Source organism: Numenius arquata, chromosome 8 (assembly GCF_964106895.1).
Source record: "Numenius arquata chromosome 8, bNumArq3.hap1.1, whole genome shotgun sequence".
Taxonomy (NCBI): domain Eukaryota; kingdom Metazoa; phylum Chordata; class Aves; order Charadriiformes; family Scolopacidae; genus Numenius; species Numenius arquata.
The window spans coordinates 33,814,139-33,828,436 of NC_133583.1; the positions used below are offsets into that span (position 1 = coordinate 33,814,139).

The 14,298-nt window shown below is 46.9% G+C and overlaps 1 protein-coding gene across 2 annotated transcripts in view; it reads left to right on the top strand.

Annotated features, from left to right (window-relative positions):
• The window catches only part of PRRX1 (paired related homeobox 1), a 38,955-nt gene extending 25,235 nt beyond the window's left edge, over positions 1–13,720 (top strand). The window contains exons 2-4 of one of the 2 annotated variants that reach the window (XM_074152349.1): positions 7,811–7,986; positions 8,670–8,851; positions 13,508–13,720. In XM_074152349.1, the coding sequence (XP_074008450.1) occupies positions 7,811–7,986; positions 8,670–8,851; positions 13,508–13,646 (497 nt within the window). In that variant the 3' untranslated portion in view covers positions 13,647–13,720. Of the gene's footprint in view, positions 1–7,810; positions 7,987–8,669; positions 8,852–10,219; positions 10,272–13,507 lie in introns of those variants that run through there. The other variant, XM_074152350.1, reaches the window with a different exon arrangement.
• Positions 13,721–14,298: the final 578 nt, after the last annotated feature.

Here is a 14,298-nt window from a genome sequence, read left to right on the forward strand (position 1 = left end):
ATCATTGCAGCTGAGTGCTGTTCTGGGATGCACAGACCCGTTTAGGATATGATACCTTTGGGTATGGTGGTGGGGTTTGGCTGGTGGAGCTATGCGATTGCATTTCTGCTCCTCTGTCACGGGTCCAATGCTTCTGCGGCATCAGGCTACCCTAATGAGGGACTCGGAGAGGGGGGGACTACAGCTTCCTTGGATCCTGTCCCCTCCCGAGCCTGGTAAATCCACCCTGCTGGATCGCCGCCACAGTCTGGTGGTTTGGTCTCTTTGTCAGTTACAAAGTGCAGTCTCACAGAACATGATTTGCCGCTGGCAGGCTTTTAAAATATGTGTTTGCTTTTGATTATATTTTTTTTTAAATTAATTTTCCAAGGATCAATGTGGTAATGCATATAAAAATTACAATATGTAAAACAAAGTATAAAAGCATACAAGGAATTCCAAACACATAACATACTGTGCCTTGGAGCTTATGAGATCCATACAGCGCTTATTGTATTATGGGAACACTCTGACCCCAAGACCCGGCAGAAAGACTTGTTAGAAGAGCGGGACTAAGCCATGTGCCTTATGAGCTGTAGGATGCCCAGAAGGAAAACCCTAGCGAATATAAAAGCAGAGCTGTTACAGCAGAACTCAGACTGGTTTGTGGGATCTAGGGGGACTTTCAGTGGCTTTGTACCAATTTCTGGAGAAGGATGTATACTTTTGCCCCTGCAAATATTGTTCTCCCAGTAATTAACACTTAACATCATGTCTTTCCAGAGAGGTTCTCTGGATTTCCACTGGCTTGTGATTACTTTTTTTTTTTTTTTCCAAACTTCATTTCTTCTGTCAACTCCAGCAAGCAGGAATGTTGACGTGGTTAGGGAGGACACGCATCGTAGCTGCTATAACTGCCCATGTGCTCTGCAGGTTCCCATCAGATGAGAAGCAGAGCACCAGATCTGAAACCACCCTGAAAAGTAGTTTTGTCTTCTGTTTGCCATGGGATAGGGCTCTTAGCTGTTAGAGAAGAGCTCATACTACCCTGTCTGTGGGTCAGGAGTGGAGCAGGTTGAGGTTGCAGGGGACCTGATCCCCAGCTCTGCAGACCTGCAAAAATGCAGAGGGCAGAGCAGAGCCTCTGTGCTCAGGTCCCTGCAGCACCCATTTAAGTCTGGGTGAAGACTGTTGAAATGCTAGAAACTAGTCTTCAGGAGCTCAGAGACGTCTGCAGGTTCTCCACTGGGAAGGTGACAACCCTAACACCTTGTTCCTAGTGGGTGAGAGTCACTGGCTGGTGCTGTGCCTTGAAACCCACCTGGAAATGTCTCTTTTGGCCATGGTGCAGGCGGGCAACGAGAGTTTCACCATCGGCGCTGGTGAAGCCGTGGTTGTAAAGGACCTCAGTGAGTTCCCCTAGTCTGGCAGGCAGAGCCGAGTGCAACGGGAGACCGTAGGCACGCTATCCATGCAAAAGCTATTCACAGCTCTGTAATGATATGTAATTGTTTGTATGCGGTCAGCTAAAAATTATCCTGATAGGTTCCACATTGCAGACACTTCGGGGAGGAACTGCCGTAGTCCTGTGGGTAATGCTGAAAATACACACACTTTTCCATTTAATATTAAAACTTGTTTTTTGCATGAAAAATTCAGTATCGCCTTTTTAAAGTTCTGCGCTCATGCACAAAATAACTTGTTTTTTATATGCAAAAACTAAACCTGAATAGTTTACAAGACATTCAAATACGAAGGCTTTTAAAAGAAGTATAGCATCTGGGGTTTTGGTTTTTTCTTTTTTTTTTTTTTCTGTGTTCCTGGTGATCTTAACAGGACTGGAACTTCAGATACTTGAATTTTCTGTATAATTGAAATAATTTAAGATCTTGTGCACAGATGGTGCAGAAAAAAACAAACAAATAAACAGCAAAGGTTAGAAAAAAGCTCAGCCAGTGTTGTGTAATGAAAGAAAAATGATAGTTAAAATTCTCCGTAGTCTGACCCGTAATCACAAATACAAACCTGCTGTTACCGCTGCTTATCAGGGCTAGCTTCAGTACACAACTTAATAGGCGTCTCTCCTACCTTAACATATTTAGTTCTCTTTGAAGTGTCATCTTCATTCCATATTTCCTACATTTGTGACGTCTGGTGTAGGGTAATTATAGCTTCTTTCTGTAGCATTTATGTACCCTGAAGTTAAACGTTATTTCCATTTGAAAATATTTTTCATGGATGGAAATATATATAAACCAGAGTTCGTTCTCTCCTGGGGGCTTTTAGAAAGATACTTTAAGCAGCTCTGAGCAGAAACCTTATCCGTGTGGGTCCTCTTGTCCTTTTTCTGTCCCTGCTCACATTTTGCAAAGACAACGGTTCTTGGAGGAGCAGCGTCCTTCCAGGCGATGCTTGGGAAGGGAAGCTGCAAAATCAGCAGTGGACCTGGCCGTCCAGCCTGGTCAAAGGCATGGAAAACAAGCTGAGAGAAAATAGAGGGGTGACGCTTTTCCCCGTTTTCTGCCAAAGTGATGTTTTCAGGCTGGAAAGTGGCTTTTCGGGTTGAGATCATCTCATTTAGGGTGAGCCTTGCTCTGGCCAGGCTCGGCACCAGGCGCTGTTGGTGTCTGTCGGCTGTCGGCTTCAGATGGGGTATGATCTCGTCTTTGCGCGAGCGATGGTGGGACCCCCTGCTTGCGGGGACCCCCGCTCTGCTCGTCTCCAGCATCCTGCATGAGTGGAAAATCACTTGAGATCCATCTCAAATTGGTTGGGGCAGGGCTTTGTCACCAGGCGGATTTTCTGTGTCCCCGTCTCTGCTTCCCACTCCCTTTCCCAGTATCTTATTCTAGCTTTGATTAAACCTTTTGGGCTTGGGTTTTGGTTTTTTGGTTTCTTTTTATTATATAAATTGAGGAAACTGCCCTGCACTCAAAGAGTTGCAATATTTTGGAGGGATATAATGAATCGAAAGCAAAGCAGAGCGCGAATAGAACTGGAACATGAGCCTGCAAAGGGCTGTAACTGTCTGGATGGCTGATGTTGGGGAGAGGAGTCTGCCCGGAGCCAGGGGGAACCCACAGAAATATTTCTACTCAAGCTTCTTAAATTTTAACTTTAAACCCAATAAAAAACGTGTTCTTTTCCGTTCTATTATCATTTTTCCGTTCTTTCTTCACTACTCTGAATAAAACTTTCTCTTTTGTTGACTTTAAGGATTTTTTTTTTTTATTTTAAAAGAGGTTTTAGTTGCTGGGTTTTTAGGTTCTAGATTATTATTTTTTTCCCTGTGAAATAATTTATCTTGTTTTTTCTTTAATCTGTGTTCAAACTTTAGCAGTAACTTCTTATTTTGAAGGCTGTGATTATAGTGTGATTCCTTATTTTCTTCGTGGAATACTTTCTCAGTTTGCAGTTTGTATAACTGATGTGACAAATCTTTCCTGCCTTACGGTATATGATGTTGTGGTTAAATGTCTCTGTTCCTCACTTAATTAAATCCAATTGTTTACTTTCAGTTTGGATCCAATTAAAGTACTATAATAACTGGTTCTGCACTTAATGGAATTGGTCAAAACTTTTTAAAACTGCCCACACAATGTAAATCCCACCTGGAAATTATTTTTTGTTCTGACCTGGAATGAAAGCAAGTATGCACAAGCATTCCTGCAAACTGGAAATCCAAAATATGTTATGGTTGCAAGTATTGGTGGAAAAAGTACTGACCTTGTAACTTAGATATAGGTATTTAATTCTCAACTCTGTTTTGCCTTATAATTCATTATATTTTCAGTGTGGTTTCCCAACAGCAGCCATCTGATGGTACCCCGGTGATAGTCACAGACACTAGGAGAGCTGCTGTGCAATAAGGAGCACAGATCAGAGTGTCTTCAAGTGTGTGGATCTGCCGCATTGCAAGAGGAGACATGATGAGCAAGGGAAAAAAGAATAGGACGTTTCATACTATATGATTTAGGAGCAATTAAAAATTCTTTGGTGCATCCTAGAAGCACATTTGTGTATGACACCAGGACTGAATGTCATGGGTGAATGTAGAAATAACACAGGAAAACACAAATGTGGAAACAGGAAACAAAATCCCCCAGCCCAACGTGAAAGGTTGGGATTTTGAAATGAAATTCCCAGATTTTCCAGCATCGGGTTCCTAAGAAGAGAACGTGCATTTCCATCTCTCTGGGGGATGCATTTGCAAGCAGCTCAGCTTTTGAGAACGCTGCTTGTAATAAAATATTTCTGATTAAAAGAATGTTGATGAAAGACTTCTGACCCATCCAAAAAGCTTTAGAGCTGTTTTCCTCTTCTCTCCGTTTCTGCTGACTCCAGTCACTAGTGCTGTCAACATTGTTTAGGAATACCATTTTTCAGTGCTCAATGTTGTTTCCTGATAAAGAAATAATGGCAGGGAAAAAAAAAATACCCTGCTGACATGTTGAAGGCAGCCGGTGACTGCTGTGAGCAAGGTGATGTTTGCAGACACCTGGGGTTTAGGTGTCTGCAATCCCTCGTTAGCAGTTTGTAATCAACATATGGCATGTCTGCATGGCAAAACGCAAAGAGTGATCAACCCAGCAGTGCTCTGGGCTAATACAGCTATTATTTTTTTTTTCTCCTGCTACTCAAGTAACTCCTGCAGACATTTGGATCTAGCTGTGTTGTGCCGTTCCAGAGGTGCTGTGAAAGGAGATCTCAAAATCCGACTCCCCTGTCACAGGCTGTGCTTTGCCTGTGAAGCCACCTCCATCCAGCTACGTCCTGGAAAAAGGGGGTGACTCACGTCCCTGCTCCGTGCCAGCCGATGCTGGAGGTGCATTAGCCAGTGGTGACCTGACTGTGAGTCACTGCAACATGGCCACTGCCTGCAACTTTCCGTTCCTTGGCCCTGCTATTTTTGGGTCCGGTAATTACGAGCTGTGAATCACCGGTGTCTCGCTTTACCCCGGGAGGAAACCAGGCAAATTGTATTAACGTGCTTGGCAGGAGGGATTCTTGTTCTCCAGTGTTTTACGGGCTTTGGCCCTTCTTCTTGCTCCCCAGAGTGATGTCCTCACCCTTCCTCATGTGTAAGTGTCACGCAGGATCCGAGCAATGCCCAGATGGCCTTGGGCTTGTGCTTCCTCCAGCCATCTTCTGGGCAGGAACTAATGCTTGAAAGGCCTGGAGGGGATTCTCAAGGGGTCCCAAAGGCTTTTATTGATTTGTTCATCCCGTCCACGTAGGCAGGATTTAGATTACAAAATAGGACAAATGGATAGCTCAGAAGGAGGCCAGACACCCATGTTGACTTTGGCCTCTACGGCAGCTGGTCTTGCAATGTTTCTGCCATTCAGAGGGACGATCGTGCCCTGAGGCTTGTTCTTCACTGTTTGCTGTGTTGTGTGGTGCACAGCAGCACAACTACATTGAAGCTCGCCAGTAGAGCCAAGGGGGAAATCACTGACCCTTTCAGCAAAGGCTTTGATGACGCGTCAAGAGAGGAACGTGCAGGACTTTTCTGCTTCTTTATAAGGCACAGACCCTGTGACAGCGCTAAACCCCCCCAGCAGGCAGGGATGCATGCATGGTGTTCTGCACAAGCAGCAGTTAAATCCCATCCCTCTGCTTCACCACTTCGTTTCCACCACCTGAGCAGGATAGATTCACCTGTAGCCTTGTTTTAATGCGTATTTTTGCACCCAGGAATCCCCAGGCTGGAAGGGGGTCTGCTGGGGATAGTCAGGCTGTTGGAGAAGGTTTGGGGATGGAGGAGCTGTAAACCTGCAGGAATTTGAAAAACCTACTTTCATTTAAGAGGAATGTCCTTTTGTTCCCGGCTGGATGGGCCTTGCTCCAAAGGTGTTCAGGTGCAATAACTGTTACCAGATGGGCTGTGAAAAGCAACACAAACAGGTGGTGAGGACAACAACCGTAGACTTTAATTTCCTTGTCAGCTTCTCCCTGTGCCTTACATACCCCCTCGAGAACGGGAGGATGAGGGGAGCTGTCATATTTGTATACGGCGAAAGGAATGAGTGTCGAGGGGATATTCTGCAAGTGTATATAGCAGGTCAAGCCCTTGGGCTCTCGGTGGTGAGACTGTCAGCTGGGCCAAGGTGCGCAGTGATTAACTTAAAATATAATACGCTAGCTCATGCATTTTTATAGATACAACAATCAATATATTTTAATGTGTGCTGACATCTATATTGGCTCAGATCCTCCCAGGTGTAACTACTGCTCTTCCACAGAAGACAGGGGGACCACGGGGACATTGCCCACCTGGGACTCTGCCCGGTGGGCTTGGGAGCGTTGAAGGCTGGGGCTGCGGAAGCGTGAGAAGCCTTGATGGTTTTGGTGGGACCCCACACACACTGGAGCACTCGAAGAGGGACGAGCGTAAGGCCGTGGCATACCAGTCCTGCAACCTGAATGGGGCTGTTTTACTGGAGGCAGCAGTGGCCTCCCGCCCCTTCAGGCTGGTGCCTTGCTCTCCACTTCCTTTGATGTGGCTCCCCACAGAAACCGAAGTGTTTGCTGTGCTGTGACTGGTGTGATGAGTGAACATGCTTCGGTACATACTTTGGTACAGGTAGGGTAGAAGCGAAACCAGTGTCGTAGCCTCCAGCTTGTCCTAATTAAGAGCATTCAAACCCCTGGAGTCAGCGCTCACTTCTTGCCAGTACCTTCGAGTGCCCGTGCATTGAGCTCCATTGCTGCTGCTACACTGGCATGTGCAACAGCACTGGAAAAAGGAGAGGTGGTACAGAGCAGATATTTGCTAAGAAAAGCCATTTCATAGGTATCTCAGCACTGGTGTTGCTCCAGTGACCATAGACACAAGCAGTTGTGGCAAGTGTGACTCCAGATGTATGGATGTACTGATTTATTGCTGGAGTAAATACAAACCAGGCATAAAACAGTATGTGCTCTTATGGGATGCACAGTTTGTTGCTCACCACCTTGCCGGCCTGGGCAAGGCAAGGGGGGTGCTGCACAGTGCACAACTGTTCTTCAACGCGCTTATGCTCAGTCTGTCTCTCACTGGGTTTTTGCTTCCCAATTGCAATGATATCCATGTCTATCTGACTGTATTTCCATGTCCTTGGCTTGCAAGCGTACAAGTGAAATTGGCTTTTGTACTTGTCTCTTGATCAGGCCCATATCAGTTATGCTTCATTTCCACTGTCTGATACCTCTTTGTTCATAGCTCCCCATCTCTGCTGGAATTGACGCCTCTCAGTCTGGATGTGGGGAGGATAAGAGAATGCAGTCTCCATTTAAGCCAAATGGAGCCACATGTAGAGAACGACGTTACCTTGGCTGTAGTCAAGACTAGAGCAATAGCCATTTCCTTGCGGTTTCCTTACCCAGAGACAGGCACACCTTCTCACAGTAAGAGCTGGTGCAGGACTCGTGTTCACCCCAGAGGGCTGTATTACATCCCAGTAAGGGCAGTTCTTGGAAATTTGAAGATGAGAGAACAGGGCTTCATGATTCTTTATGGTCAGAAAAGGTTTCTAGGATTGTCAGGAATGGGGTGGTGCATACTGGACTTACAAGTTTCTTTTTAGAGATAAGGAAGCTGAGGCATGGAGTAGCCTGAGAGACCCAGTACATGTCTTATGCAGTTGAGCTGGGAAATAAATATCTAGTGTCAATGCACTGTCCACGTCCTTTTTACATGGAGACTAACACAGTGTGGTTAAGGTGTGGTGTTCAAATTGTGCACACCCCTTCCTAAGCTCTTTCCATCTTGAAACTGTTGAGGTTATTCACCCCATTGCTGTGGACTCTTGGCTTTCTAGCCTTTCACATCCCCAATTATCTCTCCTAGATGATCAGCTCAACTCAGAAGAGAAGAAGAAAAGAAAGCAGAGAAGGAACAGAACTACCTTCAACAGCAGCCAGCTCCAGGCATTAGAGAGGGTCTTTGAGAGGACACACTACCCCGATGCCTTTGTACGGGAAGACCTTGCACGCAGAGTCAACCTCACTGAAGCCAGAGTTCAGGTAATCACCACAGCTTGTATGCAGACACACCTCACCCTGAGGGTGTCATCAGGCCATTCCAGTACAGTGGTAGAAATCCTCGAGGTCCACATGGTGCACTAGGGTCGCCAAGCTTCCGAGTCATGCTGTATTGCAGTCCCAAGCGTGCCATGCCTTGAGGAGGACTACCAGGCCTGATCTGCCACTGTACTCTACTACCTGCCCAGTCAGACGTGTTCATATGATTCATTCAAGGCCAAGATGCTGGATGTTCTGTGCTTAGGCTACTCACATTATCTTGAGCTGCTCAGCTCTTCACTTGCAAGCCTGCACCTTCTGACCATGGAACTTGACGTGTTGTACAGCACTCGCAGGCCTTGCTGCCTACAGCACAGGACAGACCTGGTCCCACAGGGACCTCACTGTGCCAGTTCCTCACATGATGGTGTCATGGTTTGGGCTGGGCTGGCCACTAAACAAATGACAGATGTTCTCCAGGGTGAGCTGGACACAGCAGTCGGTTGGCATCTCGTGGGCATCTTTGTCAGGTCTTGTCATTAGACTTTCCAGTGACAGGGATGCCAAAGCAGCCTGCTTTTAGAGTCCTGTCTTTCCCAGCAGGGCAGAGGTGGTGTGGTAAAAGTGTGAGTGTCACAGCAGAGCTGGTTGTGATGGTTGGTGGGTTTGTGTGCTTCCCACCCCAGGTGTGGTTCCAAAACCGGAGAGCCAAGTTTCGCCGGAACGAGAGGGCAATGCTGGCCAGCAAGAATGCCTCTCTGCTCAAATCCTACTCAGGGGACGTGACCGCCGTGGAGCAGCCCATAGTACCTCGCCCAGCTCCAAGACCCACCGACTATCTCTCCTGGGGTACCGCCTCGCCTTACAGGTGAGTGAACAACCCCTCTGGGGCTGACCAGTTTCTGGCACAGTATAGAGCAACCTCAGAGTGACCCTTAGACAGCTCTAATGGGCTGTTTATATTCACTTTCTGGCAGCCGCCTCCGTGGGAGGTTGCGACTTCTTTTTTAGTGATCTCTCTCTGCAATTCAGGAAGTTTGAAAGAGGTTCAGGTAGAAATGCATGGAGACAGAACAGGTTGTACTTGCATTCAGTTTAAAGCAAGGAAGAAACTTCTCCATGGGCACAAATCCAGGGGAGGTGATGGCAGAGCATCACATTAGGGAGGGTCAGCCACCACACAATGTCCAGAAGAGGGAGTTCTGTGGCTGTCCCATGGCAGTCACTGGTTGGGATACAAGGAAGGGCTGGGAAATCACTCCATGCGTGTTGCTCCCAATCCTCCCCTCAATGGTCAGTGCTGAACTGGTGAGCAATTTCTTTCTGGTTGCTCGAGCACAAGCGTGTGTACGATCTGTGCTGTTGAGCTGTGCTGTGGTTTGCCCTCAGTAAGGACCAGGTGTCTCTGGGTGGCAGACTGGTGTTCAATGTTCATCTCCTGTGGCTAGCGCTGCTTAAAGGGTGGCAGGAAAAAAGTGTAGATGTGGCAACCCCAGTCTGCTCAAAGGATCTGGGGGATGTCCATGCATGTCACAGGCTTCCTTGCCCTCCTCCATGCCATCCACAACCAAGCAGGAACGGGGTATGGACACAAGATCCACAGGATGTGTTGGTCTGTGGGGAGCCAGCTGGCTTGTAGGCAGTTAAAAATGAGATTGGTGGGTATTTTTTAGCACAGTGGCTTCATTGTTGGTCAGGACCTCAGAGCCTTTGGCTGGATTCCTTCCTGTTCATCTGGCTTGGTCACAGCCAGCTTCCCACTGGGTTTTGGGAGCCACACTGTGCCCAGAACCTCTTTTTCTTGGTCACTTTGACCCCCTTCTTGCACCCCAAACGTTGTTTTCACAGTTAGGTCTGCAAACACATGGCCTTCCTGATAGTTTGTTGCTTTTCAGTGCCATGGGGTCCTCTTCATCCAAAGAACAAGTCATAGATTCACCCACTCCAGGTACTAAAAAGGATGTTTTTATGACCAGCAGTTTGGTCACTGAGATGGCCCTTATCCTTTGGATTTTATCTGAGGACTGCTGTCTGGTGAAATCCCCCTTTTGGAGTTAAAGGCTTTCTCTCTGTGAAGTGCTCCTTGGTGTAGCATCCTAGGGAGGAGTCTGGGTGGCGAGTTCAGGGGAGAGAAGCACAGGTCCTTCCTTACCCCACTGAGAGTGTTCTGGTCACAGTACCAGATCCCTGCTGAACGCTTGTGGCTTATTTCTACCTCTCACACTTTTAAAAATAGATCATCCCTCCCAAGATGTTGTTCACACGAGGGGCTTCATAACGGCTTCTAGGAGAAGACCCTGCAAAGGTAACTTCCAGGGCCACACTGGGAAGGGCTGTCTGGGGTCACTCTGGGCAACAAGAAGTCCAAGGCATCTGGGATGTGCAAACAAGGAGAGCAAGAGAGAAGGGAAAGCCTTAGGGATGTTTTTTCTCCCCCTGAGGTCCAAACCTGGCTGTGCCTCTTCACAGTGCAAAAACATCCTCACTCTCTTGATACCTTCCCTTTGTCTTAAGCCAAGATGTTTCATCAAAGACATTTGCAGCATACATCTGTCCCCGTTGGCTGACATGCCAAACCAGGATGGACTGTCACCATCTCACTGCCCTGCAGAGGGGTAGGAGGCATTGGCAGAGGAGCAGAGCAGCTGGCTTCCACAATGTGGGATGGTCGGGACCCTCAGACACTTTATGCTCCCCAGGCTTTCTAATCCTGCGGGTCATCTCTTAGCAATCGCATTCATTTTAATGTGCACCTGGGCCAGGTTGTCACAGCCTCATTAAACCTTTGAACTGAGTAGGATTATTAAAATATTGAACACTTGGTGAAAAACAGCCCTGCAGAGTGTTTGCATGGCCCTCTGCCCCCTCCCTATCTCCCCGGTGCTGCTGTACCAGCCCCTGATTAACGGCCAGTCTGGGAGAGGGCTGAGAGCTGTGTGGCCAGTGCTGTTTTTACTCTTAGATCTGGGGAAAGTTTTCAATCAGTGTGTTTATTCTCCAAATACATTCAGCCACAGGTCAACCAAAGCTATTTGCAGATCTGTGTCACACAGATAGCCAAGTAGATACTATTATTTTTTTGAAGTTGAAATGTTTTGCTTAGACATTTTTTAGCATAGGTTCCTAAGAAAACAAGACTAGCAGTCACGCTGTCAGCCTGCACTTCCCACTCTAACAGCCTTTGACTCCACGGGCCATTGAAAACTATATTTGAAAGAAGGATTTTAGGCCTCAGAAACATGATGTTCCTCTGTGTTTCATGAAAGCATGCAGCTGAGTAGAGGAAAGAGACTCTTTTCTGTGCCTGAATGGGGTGGAGGGAGGGGGCAGCAGGGTGACTTCAAACTTTATTAGACCCTGGAGAGTCTCTGGAGCAACCCTCAAACTATACCGATCTTCGGAGACAGCTTTCTTGCACCCTGCTCCTGTGGAATAACTTGCTAAAAGGGAGTGTTTCTGGACATTTTTGTTTAGCAGAGATTTCACTGGTCAACAGTAATTTTCCCCACACCTCTGGGGAGCTGAGAGCCGGAGGCTCCCTGGAGTTTTAGACCAGACTTGGGCAGCAGTTTGGATTTGAATGGGGACAGTTTACACCCAAGACTGAAAATTCCCATTTTATCTAATCTAGACTATTCTTGAGGCTCTTTTAATTTCTTCCAGAACAAAACATGGGGGAGATGCACCCTGTGGAAGCAGGTGGGAATGGATGCTTAAGTAGCCACCAGCTGTACACCTTGTGAAACTGCAATGCCTCTGCAGGCAGCACTGGGCTTCTCAGGTTGCTGCTGACTTATGGGGGAGGAGAGGGTAAAGTCACCAACCCAGCCATGGAGAGGGAGCTGAGGGGGGTGTGCAGCCAGCTGGGGAAGGCTCCAGGCATGCCGATCCATCACATCCTGGACCCCAGGAAAATGTAGCTGATGCACCCCGAGTTGGGCAGAACTGAGACTATATTTTGATATGTGTATTTTAATGTCCATCCTCTATGTCCTTCCAGTAGCTGTTGGAGACACTCAAAGTGTCATGGATGTTTGCGCACCTGGGGAAAGTTTTTGGTGCTTTTCCCTGGATGGTTGTAAGCATCAGACAGCTTGATGTCTACAAGTCTTACCTGTCCTTTCCTTGTGTATAAGCTGTTGTGTTTCCACCAGTCCTGATGCAAAGAAGACAGTTCCTCCCTGAAATTCTTTTCCCTCATTTTAAATTGAGAAATGGGAGTCATTTGGCCTGGGATGGGACCTACTAGTAATACCTGGTCTGGATCTCCTGGAGGCTGAGGATTCAGACAGCACTGGATTGCATTTAAACTCCTGGCAGGTTGGCGCTGCCTTACAAAGTCAGAGAGATCACCAGCGCTTTGGGGCAAGCGTGCATGCCCACAGCCTGGATCATTTGTGCAGCAAATGCCCACTTTCCTCAAGGGAGATTTGCTGTTGCAAAGACTCTTCCAGCCATGGAGGTCAGCACTGGAAGAAATTTTTTTTAAAAAGACAGAAAAAGGAAAAAAACAAGCAATCTTTTTTCTTGTGCTATGGATGGAGGAGAGCATTTCCCAGAGCCTCAGATGTGAGCCACCCAAGCAGGCAATTGGAAAGGCTCGGCACCAGACCTGAGCTTGCCTCCAGCAGAGCATTTGTGGTTTCCTCCTGAACATGCTGGCTGCATTAAATGGGTATCTCTAGTTCACTTGGTGTTTTTCAACTGGTTTTGATCTGTGGACCCATGTATAGGAAATGCAATAGGTCGGATAGTTTGCTGGTTTTTGGGGCGGTAGGGGTTGCTTTTCACAGAAACCTGGGACACATGGGTTAAACAAGTTTTCTAGTGGTCTGGAAAGCAGATTTGCAAATTTTTGGTAGGATAAGAAAGGACTCGGAGATCTTTGTTCAGCGTCTGCTGCCAAAAGTAATGTTTTTCATGAATAAAGTCGTGATTTGAAGGGAGAAAAAATGTTGTGTGTTTTTTTTTTTTTTCCCCTCAGCCTTCAAGGCATGCTCTTTATGATCAGCTGAAGTTTTGAGGGAAAAAATGTGGAAATTTTCATTCCAAAAGGCTGAAACCAAAATGCATCACAATTGTTGAAATGGGTTTTTCCCAGAGTGTTTCTTTAATGTAACATATGTTTCAAAAGTGACGTGATTTCACAAGCAATAAAACCAGCGATTGCTCTCACCAAAAAGACATTGCTTCCAGTGAGACTACTTTTAAAGACAATGGTCTAACTGGCAGGCTGGGCACCCTGACCTCATCGTAAACCTTCTGGGTTAGCAAATAGGAAATGGAAATTTTTCTATTGACTTCAACCAGCTCTGGCGTTGGCTATCCCTGGGTAAGTGAACTGCAGTGGAGAGATTTACGGGGGTGTTAAATAAAAAGTAGTGATAATTCCCCACTCACATAGGAAATACATCCTGCATTTATGGAAAGCCCCAAGGGTTTAACCTCGCTGTGGTGCATGTCTGCTCTCTGCATGGTGTGAAGACCTCGTCTGACGTGATGTTTCTCTCTTTCCATCCCATAGCGCCATGGCCACCTACTCTGCCACGTGTACCAACGCCAGCCCAGCACAGGGCATGAATATGGCCAACAGTATTGCCAACCTGAGACTGAAGGCAAAGGAATATAGTTTACAGAGGAATCAAGTGCCCACAGTCAATTAACGACTGGAGGCAGCTGCCTTGCAGAAGGAGAAAATACAACAACACCCGTCCTGCTTTGCAACTTGTTTGTGCTGAAAGAAAAAAAAAACCAACCCAAAAAAAACACAAAAAAAAAACCACAAAAAAGAAAAAAAAATAGAAGAAAAAAAGCCAACCCTAACCCAGAATTGAACATGGGGACCAAACTGGGAGCAAACTGAACCGCTCGTGAGTGACAAGGTTCCTCCTTCCTTTTGGGATAATGCCACCATTTTTTTTTTCTTGTTATTGTCAGGTTTATTGCTTTTGCTCAGTATACTACGAGCTTCTTCACTAAAGGACAGTCTCACCCTTATTGGTTTCCATTTTTGTATGGGACTGCAAAAAGAAACCTCTGCCAATCTCAGCCCGTGGATGTGTCCCACCCACCATCATGCTGAGATGCAAAGCTTGCTCCTCTCCCCCTCTGCCCCAGCTCACCCTAGAAGAAGTTGTTTGGTCACCGCTTTCCATTGTATCTGCCTGACCATCCATCCCTCCAGTCCCTTATCCCACAGAGGCAGCACCATTATTGTTAGTCTGGGGGAAGCCTGTTAGTCCGACAAGATGGGGTCATCCTGCCCAGGTTGCCTGGACCAGTCCAAGACGTGAGGAAGACCTCCTTGGGCTTTGC